This window comes from Struthio camelus, chromosome 18 (genome assembly GCF_040807025.1).
Source record: "Struthio camelus isolate bStrCam1 chromosome 18, bStrCam1.hap1, whole genome shotgun sequence".
NCBI classification, from domain to species: domain Eukaryota; kingdom Metazoa; phylum Chordata; class Aves; order Struthioniformes; family Struthionidae; genus Struthio; species Struthio camelus.
In genome coordinates, this window is record NC_090959.1 from 7,184,023 (window position 1) to 7,207,159 (window position 23,137).

At 40.0% G+C, this 23,137-nt stretch overlaps 1 protein-coding gene across 2 annotated transcripts in view; it reads left to right on the forward strand.

The window, feature by feature from the left end:
* Positions 1-23,137, forward strand: part of TOP1 (DNA topoisomerase I) — a 69,873-nt gene that overhangs the window by 13,058 nt on the left and 33,678 nt on the right. Inside the window, exons 3-4 of one of the 2 annotated variants that reach the window (XM_068911993.1) lie at positions 9,039-9,073; positions 19,552-19,654. Coding sequence is in view for 1 of the 2 variants with exons in the window: in XM_068911992.1 (XP_068768093.1) it covers positions 19,552-19,654 (103 nt within the window). In the remaining variant the exon portion in view is untranslated. The remainder of the gene's footprint in view (positions 1-9,038; positions 9,074-19,551; positions 19,655-23,137) is intronic. The other variant, XM_068911992.1, reaches the window with a different exon arrangement.

The window sequence follows — 23,137 nt, forward strand, 5'->3', positions numbered from 1 at the left end:
AATAAAAGTGTAAAGCTGTCAGTCTGCCAACTAATCCCAGCATTTGCCTTCGCTGTCTAACATGTCTGGCCTCTCCCTCCCGGCCCTCTTGTTGAGGCCTTTGTCCCACAGTGTGGGACAAAGCTTTAGCTTACAGTGCTTCTGTCCTTCAGTGCCAAAGCGTGAAGCCGTCTGTGTAGAGAAAATAAGTGAACGTATTGTTGAACCATGGCCTGAGTTAAAATGTTCTATCTTTCTCGGTTCGTGAGTAGGCAACTCTTACAGCACTCATCCTGTTCAATATTTGACTTTCAGCAACCTGACAGATTTTTGCTCAGAGCTGCCGGTGCTGTCTTTGTGTGCGAACTGGATCTGTTCAGTGTGCGGTTTAGCAAACAGGTTACATTTGGTGTTGACAATAGGGATGGCTACTTCAGAAGGTGGCTGGGATCTCTTAGGAACTGACCTGTTCTTGGGGTTTGCCCGTAACTCATACGTGTAGTTGGTTAAAATGAGAAGAGGCTTATCCCCTGGCCACGAGGTTTACAAGGTCTTGGTGTATTGAAGGTACAGTTCTGTGAGCGTGTGTTTTAAATAGATTCCTTTAAAGAGAATGAAACTGTGGAACGTGTGTTTTGTGAAATGGGTCCCCAATAGCAGTATTTCCAAAGATAATGAAAGTGCTTAAAACAAATGTGAACCTCATTTGTTAAATTAAGGTTATACGTACATGTGTTAAGTTCATATGTTAAGTTCATGCGAAATTAAGTTCCCCTGCTCGCCCTGTTTTGTTAATAGCCATCTCACCCCCTTCTCTTTTCCCCTGCCCCCACACAGGAGCCTCATGCTCTAACCCAAGGTGACAAGCCTTAAAACCCAAAGGGAACTTGTTAGCATGTAGTTCAAGGAGTCCTCTTTGCGTAACTTTGATAGGTTTGTATTGAGTTTCGTTCTTATGAAGATGTCCTCGGGAAGAAGTCTGCTAACTTGCACGTGGCAAATATTTACTTTTTGAATGGAACTGAAATAAATATGCCATTTGATTTTTCTAAGCTGAGACTTTATAGTGCCTTTCTGTGTGTATTAGCAGTTTAATCTCAGCAGAGTTCTAAAGTTTGTCTTTGGTAATTAACTCAACTGGTGATACAATCAAAGAAGCCTTCACTTTGGTTGTTCCTTCCCAATACGGCGAAAAGCATTACAAAATTTATTTTTATGTGGACCACAAAGACGTATAATGTGTGTGTGTGTGTTCTTTTTTTTAAATAGTGTCTTTGAAGACTGGGAAGGTAAGTTTTCTGCTAGCTTTTCTTTTAGAAAAGATCCACTATTCAGAAGGGTTCTCCTATAAGAATTCGTAAAGTGTTAGAATTCTTAAAAATGGATGAGAACTTGTAGCATTTCTAGGTATCTCAGGCTTTTTCTTTCCATATTCTGAGGGGTGTGGTTTGGTCAGGAAATGGAGCTTGGTCAGTGACACTTGCTCAGTTCTTCATCACTGAGGCTATCTCTTAACCTGTTAACACCCTCCCCACCCCACCCCCAGCCTCATCAGAAATATCAGAATAATACGTTATTAGGCAGTGTTTGTACTGCATTGCTAGCTACTGGCATGTGATTTCCTAAATCCTATGATATGAAATTTTTTTAATGCAGCATGGAGAACTAAATTCAGATCAAATTACTTAAGGCAGACTGGTACTTCTAAAAGGTATCAGTACAGAAATGGCTTGTCAAGGATCTTTATATATTGGGAGTCAGATGATGTTTCTTCCCTGTTGGCCACTGCTGTTTTGCCTTGTATTTAATCATTACCAAAATTACTTGTGTATGTCAGATGTGTGTATAGTTCATAAAGCAACTTCTAAAGCACTCTTTGATGGAACAAAGGCAGGCTGACTTGACATTAAGTGCATGCTTTTTCTTTTCACTGTAGTAGGCTTATCTTTTTCTGAGAACTTGTGGAACTCTTACTGCTTGGTGTTAGCAAATTCTGTCTCCACTTGTCTGTGGCTGTTGCACTCACTGTAAAAAGTGCGGTTTTTATATTAGGGTAGCTGCCTTGGTGTAAAATGTTAACAGGCAAGATTCCAGTAGTTTTTACAGTGACTGTAGTGGCAAAAAGTGTCTCGTTTTTTATTTCAAGGTAACCGTTACTTGAAAAAAAAGTCTTCTCTTGTGAAAACTTGTCTCAGTGTTGGACTGTTGTGGTCATAGGTCCCGCTCTTGAGCAGAAACTACTGAATTATTCCATATCTTAGGGTTTAACTTAATCTTGTCTCCAAGTTGGAGTTTTTAAAAATATCACTAGATATTTTTAAATCACTAGAAGTGGAAAGTTCCTGTTATGATTAGTTATCATTTAACTTTCAATTTTATTATCCCTTTCCCTCAAGGGGCTCTTGATCTGTTCATTGAACTTGTTAGTTTTGGGGATGGAATGTGAAGTTAAGCATCTCATTTCATTTACTGATTCTCAGAATAGATTATATGCATTCATTCTTATGGTACTAGGACTACTCATCATGCGCTTTCTCACAAGCTTTTATTATTACATGGTCATAGCAGTAAGTGCAGCTTAAGACTCGAGTATTCTAATATTAGTGTCCTTTTAGATCTCATAGTATCAAATAAAGCTGATCACAGATCAGTTGTGATCACAGGAAAAACAGGAGGTTTTTCTGGTCTGTCAGAGACTGGACTACAAGAAGATAGCTGCTAACTGTCAAACAGATCCAAGTTCAAAAATAGATGGTATGCTTTAAAACTTTACATGCATTTCAGTTATGCCATTCTTAAACAAGCTGAGAGTATCCAGGTTCACCCCAAGAAGTGGGGTTGTCTAGCTGAGGCTTGAGATGCATTGGCAGGAAAGGATAGGAGAAAAATGTATGAATGCTGCTCTAGCCTATTTGCATTGGAGCAAGCCACCTAAATCAGCTATAGTGGCTGTGGTTTTTAGGGTGGTGTTATTCCTCAATGTAAAATTCATATTAAATTTTAATATATGAATGTAGTTTTAGCTCTGACAGGAATAATAAAAAACTTTTTTAAAAACATCTATCTTTAATGTAATAAAACTGGCAATCAAGAAGCTTTTAAAAAAGGATTGCTTTTCCTAGCCTTATGGTTGAATCATACAGGAATAAATTATCAGATTTTAAAGACTGTTAGGTGTTGCTCTTATTTCCCTTGCCAATTCCTGCCATCAAATTAGTAGGTGGAAAAAAATTATTTTTTAACTTTTCCTTTGGAGCTATGTCATTTGATTTTTCATTTTGGATTGTATTAAAGAGGAATAATAAAAAGACTCTTGAATCCATAGGGCTGCTTCTATATTGCTCTTAGGTAAAGGAGCACGTTTCTAACCCTCTCATCAACCAACCTCTTATAAAAATATTTGTATAATGTTAGGCTTCATATTCAGAAAAATTGAAAAAGTAAGGAGTATAGTCATGTTGCCATAGTCATAAGGTAAAACCTCTTCTATGATGGAAGTCATTAGTTAAGCCCTTGCAGTTTGAAGTGCAGTGATAACCCAGCTTTTGATGACTCTTTTCACCTGCAGTATATTCTCTTCAGTTTAAGCAGCTCATTTAGGGACTATGATAGAGAAGCCAAGTGAAAGCTGGAGGCGGGGGAACAGTTAATTTTCACACCTAGATGTTTCTGCATAGATAAAGAAAAGATGGGATCTGCTACCCTTAAAACTGGTAATGGGCAAGGTAATCAGAAGCAATTCGTTCAGTTCCCTTTCCGAGGATACTTCTTTTTTTTAATGGACTTTAGGTATGAAACAATTTATGAAGGGGAGAAGCAAATTTTCCTAAGTCTCATTTGAGGGAGATGTGAGTTTTGGATCAGACAACTTTTGCTGGTGTGTTTAATAGGATTGTGATTCCATCCAGAGATGCCAATCACTAGGATTTGGGACTTTTTTTTTAAAGGTAATATATTAGGTGGAGCTTCTCTTAATTTAAAAAGCCAGAATTTTATTATGCATATTCAGGTAAGCACAGCACGTTAGCCTGCATAACAGCAAACAGGTTACATTTTGCATTCAGTTATCTGTATCAGTGTGATTTAGTAGTTGCCAGCTAGTGAGACCTGACCTGGATTTAACAAAATAAACAGATTACGGATACATAACAAGATTAAAATCAGTGACTTAAAGTAACATTTCCTGCTGGTTTAAACTGAGGACTTTTAGTGGAATTGGTGCACTGTATCTAGCAGCTGTACCTATTAGTCATTTAAGTATTGCAATTGTAGCATTGTGGGTTTTAAAATATACTGTTAAAGCTAACAAGACCTATGCCCCTGCAAAGGAAATGCTGCTTTCTACATCCTCTTTTTCTTCCTTTCAGAAGAGTTATGAGTAGGAAGTGCAGAAATCTCAGCTTCCCTTAAACCTTTACCTTTGGGTTACTTTTTTGTGTATTTGGCTGGAATGAAGTTTCTTCTTGTATATTAAATGCATCCATGTCCCCTCAAGGGAGTGGGAATTGCATTCCTTCCCTCACCTTGAGAGTAGTTTGGGGCAAAGCTGTCCCTGGTGATAAGACATTTGCAAACAACTGTTGAAATTAGCCTAGCGTGGATGAGTGGTCACATAACTTTTCAGCCATGTGAAAGGAGGTGAAATCAGTCTGTATCCATCTGGTGTGCCCATATACTTGAAATAAATGATTGTAGATGAAAAAAGACATTTTGAATAATAATAAAAAAAAAAAGATTGTACATGGAGAATGGAAAAAAAAAAAGGTTAAAAAAAAAAGTAATCAGTGAGAGCTGTTTCTACAGTGAGGAACCAACTTGTGTGATAAAATCATGCCAGTGCCTGGTCTTCTAAACTAACCTTTGTCTGAAACTTTGGCCGCTCTTGCCCCATCGGTGCAGCTTAGTGTGCATGATAATAAACAAGCAGTAGAAATGTTTGTCTTGAAGGCTTGAAACAGTGGTACAGTTTGGCAGAGGTGCTTTCAGGACTATACCAATGTTCTGCCTTGTCGACTCAATTTATACTGTAATAGTGAGGACTATGGAGACAATGTGTTGTTCCCAAGCGTGCTGCCACCTCAGGTCTTCTCTGGCTGCAGCAAGCAGGAGACCAGCACTGTTCAAAGCCGCCTTATGTTGTGAAGGGATGGTTAATAAAAGATTTTGAACAAATGCCATTAGAGTATCTCCTCTGAGGACATTAAACACAGCTTATACTACTCCCATGTGCATAACTGTGTGTGAGATCTGCACTGTTGACAGGAGTCTAGTCGTTGACTGCAGTTGAAGAAGCATTTCAATGCTACTTTTTTTGATCTTCTGTGAAATTTTTGCTTAGGTGAACCCTTGTCTGGGTCAAACCCAGGATAGCCGAACATGCCAGGCCTGTCTGTGTGTTGTTGGTTTCAATACAGGCTCTGTTTGAGCTACTTTTGAGACCATCACTCTTGCACTAGGGCAATGTCAGGATTTCAGAGAATCTTTACCAGCTTCTTTTTAGTGAATCCAAAATTGCTAGCGCTTTACAAGCACTCAGTGCAGAGCCAGCAAGTGAAAATATTTTTCTCGTTGACACCATTGCAGTCTAATATTCCTGACAACACAGCAGTTTTTCTGCTGCCTAATGAAGTTTTTAGAACTGAACCTTTTATTCTTCTTATGCTCCAAAATAACATCAACCTCCTTATTTTCTAATGCAGCTGAAGTTTCCATTATGCTCTATCAGAACTAGGAATTATAGTTGTTTTTCAGTACTTTTTCCTGGTTCACCTGTTATGAAAGTTTGAGTGCATGCAGAAAGCAGCTGTTGACTTTGTATCACAAATTATGTTGTTCGCACCTTTTTAATGGTGGTGTAAAGAGCAGTTGGAGGCGGAAGAACCTTCTGTTAGGGGCAGTGACTCAGGGTGCGCATGGAGTACAGTACACGAAGTCCTCTGCAGTGTGAATGTGTCACAGATTGCACCAAAAGATTTTCTTTGCTCTTGACCCAGTCTCCTGAAGCAACTCTCAAAGCTGTTCCCCAGGCACTTTTTTTTTTTTTTTTTTTTTTTGTCAAAAACCTCTAGCAGATGATTCAGCCTGCCTGTTTGTGATGTGATGCAGGCAGGAGAACAGTCGCTGCACCTCTAAGCTGGGTTTTGCCGAGGTGTGAAGGAACCACAGAGATTTGTCTTGAGAGAAGCTATGCCTGTTTCTGCAGGAGGCTGTGGAACAGCTAACAGGGAGAGCAAAAAACTCTCTGATGCAGCTGCATTCAGCCACTGACAGAGAGTGAGTGTGTTGGGCCCTTGCACATCCTTCATGAGTAGGAGAGGGCTGAGAAGCAATCCATTGTCCCAAAACTTCTGCAGCTTGAATAGCTCAGCAAGAACTGTGAAGGAAAAAGGTTTCTAAGAACCAGAAAAATAAGGGTTAACTTGAGCCATTTTGCTTTGGATTATGTCGAAGTAAGGGATATGTTATCTCATGCAGTTGGCTGATTGCTCCGAAGTCTAAACACCACTGTAAATGTTGCAATTGCTGTGCTGTGGAGGGCCCTTCAGGAAAACCAGGGCAGAAGGTGAGTGGAGGCGGGAGTGCCTTTGGTGCTTGCTTGCAAGTGCCTCGAGTGACCCTGGGCAGTTTCTGTTGTTCTTGCTTCCACTGCGTATATGTCTCCCGTTGCCTTTTATTGAGAGACGAGCGTGTCTGACAAAGTGCTGTGCAACAGATTCTGTGCTAAACCTTGAATTTGTGCTAAAGGTTTGTTACTTTCTAACTCTGAAAACAGGATTGGTCTCTTGCATTATCCATCTGAATCCCCTTAAATTTTACCTTCTTTCATAATTTTCAACTACTTCTATGCTCCTGGGTGCTAGACTGATCCAGTCTTTCTCACTGAGCCTCCTTTCCCCAGCTGTTGTTACCTGCATTTCACACAATAGGAAGGAAATTGTGATGTGAATGTGGAGAAGGGGGGAATTAGATGCTCTGGTAGTTGTTCAGTGTTGGTGGATTTAAAGGAAACCCACAGGGAAAACCTGCCTTTAGCTACTACTTTCTGCAAAAAAAAATTTCCAAAGCTGATTCTTTGTTGTGTGTTCCCCCTTGCAATATCATTTTATATATCTGCAAGTCCTCCAGACTCCCTGTTTGTCCTGTATATATAATGTCTGTTAGCAACTTGGAATACAAATTTGTTTGTAATGAGTACAAGGCTTTTGAAACAAAAGAGAGAATGAAGCTCAAGCTACTCGCTATTCATTTCTCTTACATTTTGTGTTTTGGATCTGGCTGCGATATTAGGTGCAGGCAAAGCTGGCTTTGAAATGGGCCAATGGCTGCTACAGTTATCTAACTTGCCACTTTTCTATCTATTGAGACCTCTTCACTGACCCTGAAAAGTAATTCTAGGCTAGTTTGAGGCAGGAGAAGAAGGAATGCAGTGCTTATTGAAAGCAAGATAGTGGTGGAGATAGATAATGACAGCCAGAGGTGAAGCAGGCATATACCATGTAAACTTCCACACACTTTCAATACAGCTTTATTTCTAGAGTATCCTAGAGCACTGCCAAGTCCCATAGTGCTCCTTCAGTGCAATGGACTTTCCCTGGGCAGTATTCTTGGCCTAATCCAGCTCCTGTTGTGCAGAGCGGTGCTGAGTGATGGGTAGTGAAACTATCAGGCAAAAATGTATCTTCAGTTTTGCTGCTTCAAGACATGCATACATTCAGCGCATTAAAGTTATGCGTGCAGATACGCTCATAAACCAACAGGAAAAAAGCTGAAAGTATTTCTAGCCTAGTAAGGGAAGGAAAGTGTGTTAATATGCAAGGTATTCGAATTCAGAATTAATGGGTCTATGAAAAATAAATACTCATAATACAGTGTAGCCTTATGAGAATAAATATCACTAGGGACAAGAACAGGATTGTTCCTGTCCTGTTCTCTGAAGAGACTACCGACTTCCTTTTCTTTGATGCTAACAGCATTTTAAGTTGTACACTAATGCTGATGGTTTCCATAAAGTTTTAACTTGCTGTCCTGTTTTATTCTACTTGGTTAATGGGAATAAACTGATTGGTTTCATTCTCTGGCTCTTATTTATGCAATTGCAGAAGAATGTTTTACATCTTGGGAATCCCTGGAAACACATGTTTCTGTTCACATCGGATTTTTTTTATTTTTGAATGCAAATAATGGATTGAAATTTCATTGTTGCCTCTCAGTTGGGAGCCCTTTGGCATGTGTAAGAAGCAGCTATTAATTTAGCCTTTTTGTACTGATCAAACATGTATTTTCATGCTTTATAAGGCTTCCCCAGTATTGTCCCTTATGTAAAGTCTTCTAGTGCAATCCTGCATACAGTGATTTTATATATTTGCTAGGCAGCGACTAAGATAAGCTGTGCAATAGATGTATCTGAACAAGCCCCATCTTTCAGAAGAAACCAAGTAAAAGTTGCTTATCAGACTGGCTGCTGCTGTCTTCCTTCTCAATTAATTGTTTTGCTATATACTTTGCTAAAATGCTTGCAATGTAGGGGCTTTCTAAGGTCAGCATCCCTTTACATCCTTTACTTAAGCATTAATTATCCATATCCAGAATATTTGGTACCTCTCTAATGGATTAAAAAAAAAAAAGAGGTGCGCAGAAAGTAAGTGATTAGTCCAGTGTGGCTGAAAGAAATTTGAACAAGGACTTGAACAAAGTGCACTGAAGAATAGCAGTCCTTCCATTTCTGAATAGCCTCTCACAGCATGTCTTGCTTACCTACCTAATTTCTGTAGATTTGTTTGATGTGATAAAATGCCAGCAATGGCATTTGCTTCAGGTTAACTTCAGCCATTCATATCCTGGAGGCTTCAGTCATGCCAGACAGGGGTGATCAGTCTGTGGGTGTGTTTTGTTTTTTTGTTTGTTTGTTTTTTCCTGGCTTCCCAAATTAATCCATGATAAGCCTTAAAGTTGGAAGGGGTAAATGAGTGTAGAGCTTAGCTTGCAGACTTGGTCCTGTGCCCGCTGTGCTCTCTCTCGCTGTTAGCAGTTCTGTCACATTGTTTACCTTTCTTTCTTAGATTGAAGTTGCCCTGGGGTTTCGGATGAGCAGAAGGTGCGTTAATCTTGTTTTGTAAACTTTGTATTTTAAAATGCTGTGTAAGATCCTTGCTTGCATAACAGAACTCTGCTGAAGAGAAAGTGGAACTCGTCAGGAAGCTCATAGGAACTATTATAAAGGACAGAGAACTGCTGGAGCAGTTTCTTTAGTTATTTATCTCTAAGGATGCCTCTATTCGGATTCCTCCCCAAGTCATTCCACAGGTTTCTTCTTTCCCCTCTGTTGTTCAGCAGCAAGGAGTACAGGGCCTTGGGATTACAAGATTAACAAAGAATGCAGCAACTAAGGGGTCTGTCTGGTTACTGAAGCCAAGTTTCCTAGCAGAGTCCTTTTAAGGAAAAAGTCTTAATATCTGTCCCTGTGAGTATCTTTTGCTTCAAGTAACTGTTGAAGTGTGGAGAGGGATTGTAAGGTCATTAGCTTCACTTTGTTTCTGTCAAAATTGCTTCATTTTCAAGCTTTGGGAGAGCAGAATTGGATGCCATGTTGTGTCATTTGTTCTGGCCCAGCCTGGTTGTTTGCTCTTCAGCCTTCTTCATGAATTGAAAAGTAAAGTCAAAGGATTTTTGCATCCTGAGTCACTTATCCTGGAAAATAGGTTAACTGATATCTAGCCTGTGAAAATACATTTATTAGTACTCTAGGAAAGGAATAGGAAAGGAATGCTTTCTAGAGGAGTCTTGCTTTTTTAATAAAGTTGCTTCCTTAGGAAGGATAAAATACTTTGATTCTGCTGTCCTTTTCCAAATTTCTTTTTCATGAAGCTTCCATTCTCCCCCTCTCACCCCCCCCCCCCTTCTTCCTTTTTTCACTCCTTTATGTTTGGAAAATGAATGATAGAGGATCTGAAGCTTGAAAACCAAGACGTGCTTTGGGTGTTCTCCTTGCGCTTACTCAAAATTAATTGAATTGTTTTGCAGCAAGTGTAACATTTAGGTCTTATTCTGGTTTACGGAAGGAAGCAGTGGATTTCTTTTTTAAGCACTGTTAAGAAAATGTCATCCTTCCTGAACTGTTGCACCTGACCCAGTGATGCACCTGAAGTAAAATGATTTTGGAATAGTACTATAATTGGACTTTGTTTGAATTTAACATCAGAAGAGATTCTAATGGGATTTAGATATGGTTATCTGGTATCTGTGTAACAGAGACCAGGCAGTTTCAGTCTGTAGTGAAGGTGCAGGCACATTTGTAAAAATTGCATGCTGGAGAGGGTCTGTAGTAAAGTTCAGCTTAGAGATGCCTTTGAACACTGACAAAGGGTTGCGTGTCAGGTGGCTTTTGAAAGGTAACCTCTTGTAGTGTGGCACTCTAAATGAGCAAGTGAAAGCCCTGCAGATTTGTTTCAGTATCACTGTAGTTATTTTCTTTCTTGAGACCCAATGATAACTCGAGTCCTGTTTCTTTTACTGAATCTCTTGCTTAGGAAGCATTGCTTCCCAAACTCTGTGTTTCTGTTAGAGTAGATGACGTGGATTCTCGCTTCCAGTCTGGTGAATTATTCTGATCTAGGTAATGACTGGTGATCCAAGCCATGGGTCTTGTTATTTTAGAAACTTTCATTTTGGGATTCTGAATGTTTTGCAGTCAGTTATCGGAGAAATACAATAGCACTGTAAACAGAGTTGCAATGTCTTTCCAGATAAATAGGTCTTATGCATATTCTGTAGTTGCAAAAACAGGGCCACTGGACCAGTAAGTAACTTATCCAGTTTCACATGGGAACTTTATTTTAGATTATGGTGTTGCGCCCCAGAGTATCATCCACAATACCACCATCTCTTCTGTCTGAACATTGCCTTTTGGGTGTATTTTTACATTTTTGACATTTCTAGTTGCATATAGATGTTTTCCACTTTTGCTACCTTTCACACCTCCAGTTCTTCTATTTCCTTTCAGTCTGCCCTGTGTTGTAGAGGAAAGGTGTTGCCTCTGATACCTGGATGCAGTTCTGTTTCCTCTCCAATAGTTTTTCTTCCCCTTGTCTGGGCTTCAGCAATGGCGATCTGTTTAAACAAAGTCCAGAAACCCTGTGCAATTGATTAGTGGAATACCATGCTCCATACTGTGAGTTCCTACAGCAGGAATGCGAGTATTTTGTAAAATTTAAACCTCTTCTAAATTGGTTAGGTAGGATTATTGTACGCTCCTTTAAAATTGTTATATCCAAATGTGTAAATTCAGATTACTTCAGTTGTAACTGATCTAACGATGAGGATCTTGATCCCCTGGGCTCCAGACTGTTCCACTTTCTCCATATGGTTGGTCTCCTGAGCTGTATGGGGTCTGCAACTGCGTTTTTGCACCTCCACACAGTAGCTGCTTCCTCAGATGTACAGTTTATAAGCTGGCTAGAACCTCTGCAAAAAGCAACCCTCTTATACGTGGGGTTGCTGTTGCCAATCTAGCTACTCTGGTAACCAAGCCACTATTCATAATAAAGTTCTTGGATAACCGCTCAATGTTATGATCTTTCTTCTTGCTGATGTAAGCTATGTATTGTAAAACTCAGTGCAACAGTAAATCATTTTGATTGGATGCCTAAGGTAAAATTATTTGTGCCAGAATTTGAAATGTTTTAGATACCTTGAACTGCATTCGTATGTTTAAATGTTCATAGCCCTTCTAGGTATCATTTCAGGAACTGAACCTTGATGATTTTCATGAGTCCTTTGTATCCAATATATAAGAAATTAAAACTCTTATTTTAGATCTCTGAAGTACTAAATTCCTCTACTGTAAATTGGCAAAATAAGTTGTAGCACATTTTGCCAGCTGGAAACTTGAAATAAGAAGCCTTTTCCAGATCATCTACAGTTTTTAAAAAAGCAACTTTTGAGAAGTGCCTGTGAGGGGAAGGGAAGAGAAACAAAGATTAAAATGTTTCATTTCAGTCATACAGAGTCTTTTTGCTTCACTTCTTTTTGCATCACGTCAGGTGAGGAAGTGATCAGCCCAAATAGTCAAAATGCTGTAATTGTGTGGTAAATGGACTAACGCTCAGGTGGTGTGGTATTTCAGCTCAGAAGGGACTAACCATTCTCGGGTGACAGGAAGGCTTGTGAGAAGATTTTGAACTTGACCAGCTGTCAAGGTGTTACTGGATTATCCCACTTTCAGCTGCATAATTTAGCAATGGAACCGGAGCAATCTTCTCTAAGACACTGTTCAAAATAGCGAAACTTTCTTCTTCTTTGCAGAGGAGAGGCTGAAGTGACATATACGTGCAGTCACCCCACTAGTTATATATGTATATATGTCTTCTATGCTGATTGTAAAGGATTTCATGCTTGTGCCTCATGCTCAAGCTGAGTGAATGTTCTGGTAATAGAAATAGCCACATATGCATAAAGACCAATAATCTTAACATCCTGAAAGCTTGTATGCTTCACTTGTAACAAATATCAAAGCACTGAACTTAGCTTGGAACAGAAATTTCTGCTTCTCAGCTAAAGCAGGAATGGTGATAGTGGAGTAACAAGCAATTAAAATATTTTTCCTAGTGATTAGTGTGATTAATTTTTCCACACTGTGTCTTAAGATTTGGGCACAAATTTCAGCCCCAAGAATCCAGACGGTACAATTAAATTGCCCCTCTGGACATAGGAGTTCTAAACATCAACTCAAATCTTTGCTCTGTCTCAGGCTGGATGTTTTGCATATAGTGGACAAGAAGATGGGTACAGGGGGAAATGACCTGTTCCCTGCAGTAACCATCCATTTATGGAGCTTTGGTCCATGGCCAGAAGAAGCTACTTGAGTTTTCTAATAGCTTATGGTCAGGTGTTGCTGCTAGCATAAAAGGTAGTAAAAGTCCTTTAGTATACCTTTCCAGCCCAGAGGACTCTTGACAGCAAAATATGCCTTCTGTATGAAGGGCTGAGTTTTTATTGTGTCTTGTCTTTTGCAGAAGGGGATGGAAACTTCTCTTTTATAAGTAAAGTGAAATAAGCTGCTGCACTTCTTTCCGGGTTTTTTGTTAAACAACCCTAGTAAATGCTTAGTGGAAAATATGGCAGCTCTTTTGGGGGCAGAAGGCTTTTGGGAAGGCCTGAGGTGTCAGTGCTCACAGGGACAGCCTGTTGGAGAAGCCACAAGCTGCGTCCAAATTGAATGCCGTTCAGTTCCCACCCATTTCCACGCTGTGTCTCCTTCCCCTTCTCCCTACCATGGCCCATTGCTTTTCATAAGATCAAATTAGGGCAAAACTCCTCAGTTCTAACTTGCTTTTGATCTTGCTTGGACAATCTTTTGATCCTCTTCACTCAAATATTTTGTATTCCCTCTCTGGAACACTTCCAAACCCACCAAAACTTCCTTCCCCTGCAGCTGCCTCAGTTGCCAGCCAGATACGTGTCTCCTGACCGGGCTCGTCAGCCGGGCCGTGGCATCTTTGCGCTGCCAGGGGGCCTGGTGCGTATTTGTCCAGGATCCTCCACTCAGCCAGTCCTCGATGTCGTGGGGTTGCCTGCTCTTCTGCCTCTTTATCAGTTCATTCTTTGTCTGACTTCACTCAAGCCTTTCCCTGCTCCTTCTAAGATGTTGTAGTGCTTGTTTAAAATAATTTATTTTTAAATATCTATATGTCATGTTAAATATCTAATCTAATCTTCAAGCTCCTGGCTCCTTTTCGGGAAGTAATTACTATAGGGCTCTTTTCCTGGGGCCATCCCCTTTTCCTTGGGGCTTCTCTCTGATGCGGTTCTGTTTAGTTACTTTCTCAGCAATGGAAACTTCCCTCCTCTTTCTTCATCATCTGAGCTGTTTTTAGGCTGAGAAGCTCTTTTCTAGGCATTTGTAAAGGGTGTCATTTGAGTGGATTTGATAATTGATAGCTTACTAGTGAGTTATTTGAGCAGGGACTCCTGTTAACTCTTTTTTGACCAGTATGGAATTTAAACAGTGCATCACACTTTACAAAACAGATTTAATAAAATTTAGAGCCCTGTAACACTTCTGTATTGTCTAAGGCTTCTTTGTAAGTCTGAATAGTCAGAATTCAATTTTTTTTCCAAGTAACGAAAAATGCACTATTTATTGATCTCAGAAAATATGCACGTGATTGTTGAATTGTTCCAAACCTAACAAATATGATCAAATAAAATTGGTGATTTCTCCTTTATTCAACACAACTTTGCTGTTGTAAAAGACTGACAGTTTACCATTATCTAAAGAAAGGATGCCTAGAGGGCAGAGGCTTAAACATACTTTAAATCAGTTAATTTTACATATAAAAAGTTAGCAGAAGATGACTAACTTTGAATTCAGGATTAACTTACAATCAGTCGAACACCTGATCTGGAAGATGTGAATGTAAGCTAATTCACCAAGTTTCTGACATCACTGTGCAAAAGTGTAAGTCAAAAACTATTAAGATAACTGCACATTGTGGCGTTTCTAGGCTGACTAATCACAGTGAAACAACTGGGGTGCTGCTGGAAGCAGAGGGAAAATCTAAGCAGTCGTTATTTCCAGAACCTGCTAAAACATTTCAAAAGAATAAAGACTGCCAACAGAAACCTTTCTGCAAGAGCAGGTTAATGAGATATTCAAATTGTGCCCACAAAAACTTGCAAGAAGGTGAACGCAGGACAGCAAATATGGAAGACTAATAGGTGTATGTGGAAAAGGTACTGTTGACCAGAAATTGGGGTTGCCAAGTGTTAATTTGCTGACTATCTCACTTAATTTGGGAGAAGTGAGAAAGTCCGGATTGTTGCTCACTTCTTTTTCTTAGTGCTTAAAAAGACCTCTAAATTTCTTTGAGGAAAGTAGGATAAAATGGAAGTGGGATAAAAAAGTGTGAAGTGGGAATGGGATAAAATGGAGCCTGTATGAGCCGTATCGCGGGCTGGCAGGATTCCCCAGATAATACCAATAGCTATACTGACTGAATATTTTGGAAGTCATGCCCCTGTATGCAGTTTTAGGGTTTAATTAGAAAAGTTGCTGTGAAAAACTGAAATATTAACTTAAGGAGTAGGCTTACTTCCCTTAGTTGTGGTCTGTAAATACCCTGTTTCTTGGGAGAGGAGGTGGAAAGGGTGTTGAAAGGGTTTCAAAAGCAAATGAGTTTGTCTCATGTGAATTAAAACAGTATAGTCCCACATAATTTGCCTTTGTGACCAAGCTATTCATTCTGTTAAGCCAGGTGTCTGATTATCTAAGCAGACTGTTTGCCTTTTCTATCAGTTAGCCCTCTTGTCTCTCCAGATACCAACTGCCTGCTGGAGGAGGCTTGTCTTTTACTTCATCTCTTGTCAAGCTATAGTTAAAAACATGCCTAACCTTTTACTTTTTGTCCAGGAACAGAGCTGTAAAACTTCACTGTTCCAGTAATACACACATGCAAGTATTGCAAATAGGGTTATGACTCAGCCTTTCCCCAGAGCCTTAAGGGGCGGGGGGGAAATGACAGGGCCATAGCCCAAAAGTACTTAGGACTTCCCATTCTTAAATCAGGTGTCCTTTTAATTAAACAGGGTTGAAAGCATGAATCAACATACAAAAATTCAGAGCTGCTCATGATTGTTGGAGGTACGGAGGCAATAGCAGGAATAGTTTGGCGACTGCGGTAATCTTTTGGAGGCGTACCAGGCTCAGCATTAACAGGCAGAGATCGAGTGCCAGGGCTGTCAAGCTTTCTAGAACAGCAGAGATGCCAAAAGCTCTGTTTGGGTTAGTGGATGCTAAAGGGAGAGCCTTTAGGGTAATGGATCCTTGCCCAGCGAGTGCAACCCCTGTCCCTAGTATAACCTTGACACTAGAGAGAGACTCTGATTTCTGAAATCCTTTCAAGGTCATACTAGCTTTTTAGGGTTTCAGCTTTGCTAACAGTAGAGAGTGGACTCTACTAATAAATACTCCTGGTGAAGTAATAGTATTTATCTCCTTGTTTAGCATTAGAGAGAGCAGACATTTAAGTGAAGGCATAAAAGGCAGGAAACTAATCTAAAAGTGTATGATGGTGCATGTGACTTTGTTCTGGAGCTCATATGAGGCTGGATCTAGTCAACTGTTAATCACCTGTAAGCTGGGAGAGTGTTACTGGAAGCTGAGAAATTCTTCTAGAAATAAATACACTGAATAGATCACAGAAGATGCAGACAGTAGTCATGAACACTTCCCTTGATTGCTTCTGAGTCAGATTTGTTGGGAGGTCCCTAATATGTCCCCCCCCCCCAAAAAAAAAAAAAGTTTCCCTCCCAACTCAGTTATCTGTTGCCTGTCTACTTTAATTGGAGATGGCGCTATATTGGTTTCTGTGATGTGGCTACATGAGCTGGGATGAAATGGTTAAACTTGTTTCATGTCGGCCACCAAATAACCATCCGTTTGGACTCTATTTAGATAGTCAGCCTGTTTGTTTTTGTTTTTGTTTTTTTTTTTTAAAAAAACTTTCTCCTATGATATGCCAAAAAAAACCCTGCGTCCTTCTTTCTAACTATCCAGGCTGCTGTACTACTCTCGCCTCCACTCTCAAAAAGGAAAAAAAAATACAGGAGACCAAGAGCTTTAATGCTTTCTGATGACATGCATGTGTTAGCTAAAGACTGTTTAGAAAACCCCTTTGAAGTCCTCTAAAACCCCTTTGAAGTCCTCTTTCTTAACCTACTTCATGGCACTGTGTCAGAAAGGAACACCATTGATTCTGAATACTAGGCAAATATTCTAGAATAATTTAATTCTTGGGAGATAAGTCCGGGAGGTAGTACTCCCACCTGCATGGAAGTACTGAATTTACAAGTGTTTCCCAGTCTGTTCAAGAGGTGAGTACCTTTCTAGTCCTAGCTGTGTTGTGGCTAAAGCTCTCCTGCCACTTTCTCCCTTCTGCTTTAAAGAACAGTTGAACAACCTTCAGCCATTTCTGCCTGTCTTTTAGCCAAAATACTCTGTGAAAGGCCTTCCTGTTAGAAATCCTTTAGTACTGTAGCAAAGGAAAGCTCAGGGAAGGCAAATGTCACTAAGCAGAACTAATTTCACTGGTCAGGCAGCTTTTTACAGCTCTACCAGGCTCTTGTTGCCTGAAAATACTAAATTGTTGTATACAATACAGAGGTTGGAGGAGATGTCTAAGACTGACTGCAGCGCTTCTGGGGTATAGCCCTGGAGCTACTTCTAAAGAGCAAATGCCTTGTTTCGACTGGAAAGCACATGAGTTGGTTGGAGGGGAATCTGGAGATGAAGGTAAAAGACAGTTCCTTTTTGCAGTGTTTTGCAAAAAATAAACTTGCTGCTCTAAGCTCTAAAGAGAGTAGCACTGAGCACAGCTGCACACATTTTCCATCAGTTGGTTGACAGAAAAAAAAATTGATTCTGTGCTAGTATGTGCCTCCTTAAAAACTGAATATGTTATAAAATGAGTGTACATCGCTCTATGTATAGCTTGATGGTTTTTCTAGTGATTTACCCATTCATCAAGTGTAAATAGATGGTTGTTCTCTTCAGCCAGTGCTTCAGGAATCAGTAAGTAAACTGTCTGTGGACTAAAACCCAGGCAGTTCCCAAGCGGTCTGAGCTTCCAAGTAGAACTGAAGAATCATAAGTATGACATGTGCTGCCAAAACATTTTGGTCTGTGAAATGTGTGTTGTCCTAGTGGGAAGGAGAAGGGCACCAAGAAATTGCTTCTTGGCGGTTCAGAGAGTGTAGGTGTCCTGTCCCCAGGCAGTTTGCTAGGAGATGGCTGCAGAGCTCCAGCCTGCTGTGAAAGATTTTTGCTGTTTAGGTACTTGAAAATTCTTAGGTGGTTTATGTTGCAATAACAAATGCCCCACATATCCCGCCACTTGCTAGTATATCAAAATATAAAAACTCAGTCTTACTCTCTAAATATATGTGCTGTATACACGAAAGCGCTAGGAAGTTTAGGAGGATCAAGGAAAGATTCAGAAGGCAAACTGAACGTCAGCTTTCATATGTGGCTTTATGTTAGCCTGTTAAAGTGTCTCAAAACAATACCTGAAGTTACAGAAAGCAGTAGATTAAAATCATATTCTGTGGAAATATGACTGCTGGTATAGTTTCACTAAAACTAGTTGAATGTTTTGGGGATGTAAGAACTGGTGTTGGTTAGAGAGAAAATGAGCTTGTGGTTAAAGCACCACAAGATTTAGAGTCAGGAGGGTGAGGTCTGCTTCTGGCTCTGCAATGCATTTCTTGTCTGTGAAAGAATCTCAAAATCCATATGTTGCAGTTTCTTATTCTTAGTGTGGGGATAGTAGCCATTCTAGAGGTGTAACTTTTTTTCACTTAATTAATCATTAGAACATTGCATCCAGGAATCTCTGGTGGAAATGCTGGCACTGTTATCTGAAAGCAGTTGCATAGTCTTTTAGGTTTCTTGAAGAGCTGCTTAATTTTAGGGCATTGAGAAGCACATACCCAGAAAGATGGGAGACTCTTGGCATGCACACCTGCTTTCCAGCGTTGCAGGAATAATGACCTTGACTTGTAAATGATTGCACCTTTTGAGGCAGACTTGGTGTGGTAATTCAGCCTCAGCTCCTTCCTGACCTACTTATAAAGCACACTTGCAAACATGTTTAGGTCCTTAAATATGTTTATTTTTAGTTCAGATCATGTTGTTGTTTCTGTGCTGGATGTCTATTTCTTTTGGTGCTTTAAAGGACTTCATTGTTTATGGTACAGTTGGCACTGAGGATGGGAGATGTCACTCTGGAAGTAGAAATTGAAAGCGCTAAAATCATTGTATTCGTATAGATTCACTTGAGTACCATCTCCCATCTTTCTCCTGTTACTTAATTTGGACCGTTCCTAACCTCTGTAGGTGGGTTTCCACCAGCACGTACTCAACAGAAAGCTGTCACGTTGAATTTCCTTGGATCTGATATCGCAGAGATAAGCATCTTTGCAGGAGGGAATTCCTAGTCCATCCATTTTTTTTTCTCTTAGCACTTTTTTCCCCACCACACCCCCTTTCCCTTGCTGTGTGCCTGTTGTGCCATGCGCTGTGTGGGTGAGTGTAAGAGAACTTAAATTAAAGCCTCTTTGTCTAGATTAGACACTTGTGGAAGTGGAGTAGACTAAATTTTAAAATCTAGCAGGCCTAACATTTCAGCTTTATTCTCTGTTCCGGTTTCCTTATAATTTACTATTTGATATTAAATACTTAAAGGCATAGAAAGCTAATTTTCCCATCTACAAAATAAGGTTGAACTTGATATGGCCATATGCACTAATTAACAAAGGAGTTACAATTATTCAAGATCTGTAAAGCGTTTAAAGATCATTGGACTAAAGATCACATAAATGCAGCTGTTGCTAAAATCAATTAACTTGTCCCATGGGAACAGTGAGTCCATTTAAGACTCCTGAAACTTAAGATTTTTTTGTTACTAGTTTTACGGAAAATACTGTAATGGGGTGGGGAAAACGCAGAGGTTCATGAGGGAGGCATGGAGTTTTCTCCCAACTTTATTTCTTAATTTTTGTTTGCCTCTCTGCTTGCAGATTCTCACAAACACAAAGATAAACACAAAGACCGAGAACACCGGCACAAAGAGCACAAGAAGGACAAGGAAAAAGACCGGGAAAAGTCCAAGCACAGTAATAGGTGAGGAAAAAGTTGATGAAGCCCACATAGGCTAAAACACTATTGCTCATGCAGCCTTATAAAAATTACCACGATAAGAAAAGAGGATAGAATTGCTACATTTTGAGTGCACTTTATGTCAGTGTAGGTGCTTAAGCCTAAATTCTGTGACTGCATGCATTTCCATATAGGTAGCTGAAGTCACATATGTGGCAAATGTGAGCCAATACTAATGTATAAGAGATTGTTGTAGTTTAGTGTCATTGAAGGTATGGAAAATTGCTGTAACCCCATCTGCATGAAGATTGATCAGTTTTGTTGATAATCTTTCTTGTGTGTGGTTCTGATTATGTTCGATGTAAATGCGGAGCACTCTTGAGTGTTGGAGTAAACTCCACTGTTTCAGCATAGATGGACCTGATGTGACCGCTCAGCCTTCTGAAAAGCAGTGTCTGGAAAGATGGTCCCCCAGAATCCTGGTGACATCCTTACCTGCTCCCAAAGTGGGTGAATATCTGAACTCTGTGAGGCAGTTTTATGAGACGGTCTTTTTTATATTCACCAAGTGTTATGGACTAGTCTCAGCTGCTGGTTTAAATAGTAAATTTGAAAGGATTTGCATGCAGGTTTGTCGTGTGAATGATATGCTACGCTGCCACTACCTGAGGAAGATGTTTCACACCAGTCACCTGCCATAGTGTCCACACTGATGAAGATGAGCATTTAATTCCTCTGTGGTGACTGATGGCTCTTAAGGTGGCATTGAATTCCATGGTCCAGTTGATGTCCTTACTTAGGCTTTGAACTGCAAAAACTGGGATGTGCAGGTTTATCCTAAGTGATTTGGTATGGTGTAGCACAGGGCAAGTGTGTTGCATGTGTGTCACAGCTCAAAAAAGCTTTTCTAGTTGTGACTCCTGATGAGCAAGGGCCACGGAGTCTACGTTGAATGTGAAATCTGCAACATTCAGTCACTGGAGGGTAAGTTTCTGTTCTGACTCTCAGGAATGGCAGAGAGCATTTATCCTATGGCCAAGCTAATGCTGTTAACTAGTTGCTGTGCAGCTGTTGTAACACAATATAAAAGGAAAAAAAAAAAGAAGTTTGTGTTAACAGTGATTTCTGTTAAAAAAGAACTGAGTAAAGAGTGAGAGTCTGTGCTGGGCAGTAGGTTTGTATTATCAGGGTCACGCTTTAGCTGAGTATTCTGTGACCTGTTATGAAGTTACATACCTTACTATTTCATAATGTTTCTTCTTTTTTAAAAAAGTAAATTGTTGAGAGAAAAAAGTTCTAGGCCAAATAACTTGCAGCATTTACTGGCTTCCACAGCAAAGACTAAATGCCTTAGACACACCGCTGTATGTATTTTTCTTTGCTTATGTCTGTATTGACTTGATTTCCGGTTTCTCATTTTGCTGATCATAAAGTCAGTTTTGAGATGCAGGCTTTGAACTCTTGTGTTTCCAAGTGTTTATTGCTTCACTTGAAAAACATTCTTCTGCAGTCTTAGTAAACTGCATCCTTTTGTAAGGATTAATCTAAGTGCCATCTTTGACCCTGTTTATGTAGCAGATGGAAGTGGTCGGGATATTTTCAACTGGAAGAAATATTTTTCGTGCAACTCAAAATGGCTTGTAACTTGAAGCTGCTTAGAACTGATAGTGTAAATAATAACAAAACAGAGCAAAGGCGATAAGGCTGGCTAAACTGTTTTGTGAGGTATAGCTTTGCCATGAGATGATATGTAATAGTTCTTAATCTTGAAGTAATTCCTTCCTTCCCACAGCATTACCTTGAAATCCCTGTAGGAAAGGTATCGCATTTGGGCATTGTGCCTGAAGCCTCCAGTCATTTTCATTTGTCTGTTAGCGTTCATCTGTCCTCTGGGCACAATATACTGGATCTTTGACTCCTTTAACAGAATGTACATGGATATGTGGATGGCATGACTGAGTGTATGCATGTGCGGTTTTTGTCCAAGGCTTTTTCTGGCGAAAAATTGTGATACTGCCTTGCCCCCCGGCCTCCACACAGGGTGGGACTTCACTTCTCCAGTCTGAGTGTACAGCTTGAAAATTTAAATGCGTTTTTCTGCTCCTCAAAAGTGCCACCTTCAAAATGAGTGCATCAGGCTGCTGAATCACGAGATCCAGCCTTGAAGCTGGTATTCCAGGGAAGGTAATATTCACCTACGTGTGCACGTGGAGGCAATGCTTTGGCTGGTTAATCCTTCAGTAGTAGTCTAAAATGTGCACTGCCCCATCCATGCTCAGTCACACACAGGGTACATGGCTGCTTGCTGTGCAACATCCACTCGACTTCTAAAACAAACCTTTTAAAAATAATTTGCTTCATAATTGAAGTTTAAACTTTTCTTCCCCAAATCCTTTGATTTAACAGTCATCCACATAATTTCATGAAAGTAAATTGTTCCTGTAAGGACTAGATTTAATTAACAGTTGTCTTATAAAGCAGATAGCCAAGCTCACAACATGCATTGGGGGTGGAAGGTGGAAGAAAGATCTCTGGTGAGAGGGGAATTGCTTGGAGGAGGGGGGAACGTCTGCGAGGACCAGAACGGAGAGCGTTCTTATGGCCGTGTGACTTTGAAGAGTTCGTGTGGATCCGAGGATGGCGGAGGACATGAGAGAGTTGAGGGACGGGATGGCGACAGACTGAAGCAAGCTGAGTGAGGCGAAGAAACGCGTACAGTGAGAAGTGCTGTCTTGACTGAAAATGGGTTTTCATGTGAGTTTCATCCTAATAGGAAACTTCAGGGGTTCCAACAAAAAGTGGGTCAGGGAGAGAATGTGTCAAGTCTGTTGCCAGTTGCTAAAATTGAAAATGAATCCTTCAAAGAATTATCTCAGATTAATTACTGGAATTGCATATAAATCTTCAGAAAATTTATTCTGTACTTAAGGAAAGTTGCTTTATTCTTGCAAAAGGTGCATTCTATATTTTGTAATTGTCAAAGAGGTTGAATTTTGCTTTATCGGAAAGCCCAAGCCATCATTGTCTTTGAAACTGGGGTTTGTACCTCCATGCTGTACTATGCAGAGTTTGGTAAGAGTCCCCTTACTACGCTCCAAGAAGTGTGTTACAGCAGAGCACGCTATCCACAGTTAAGAGCATTGCCTGCTTGTGTTTGAAGCAGATCGTTCCTGCCTGCAGTAGTTTGACAGCTTCGTCTTCTATTCTATACTTAAACAAGGCTTTTAGAATAAAACCTATGTCAAGAAGGCAGAAAAACTCCCAGGCAGGAGAATGTTTCCTGTATGCAGACTTTGAAGGAAAGATCTAAATTGCCAAGATAAGTCTCAAAAATACCTAAAACAGATAACCTTAATTTCATATTGCAGAAGTGTGTGGACTCCTTTGTAGAACATCTTAATTTTGCTTCTTGCTTTCTTTCCTCTCCCACTCACAAGATGACGCTTTTATATTCTAACCACTCGTTTACACCTATAGTAAAGTGGGAGAGAGTAACACTTGCATGCT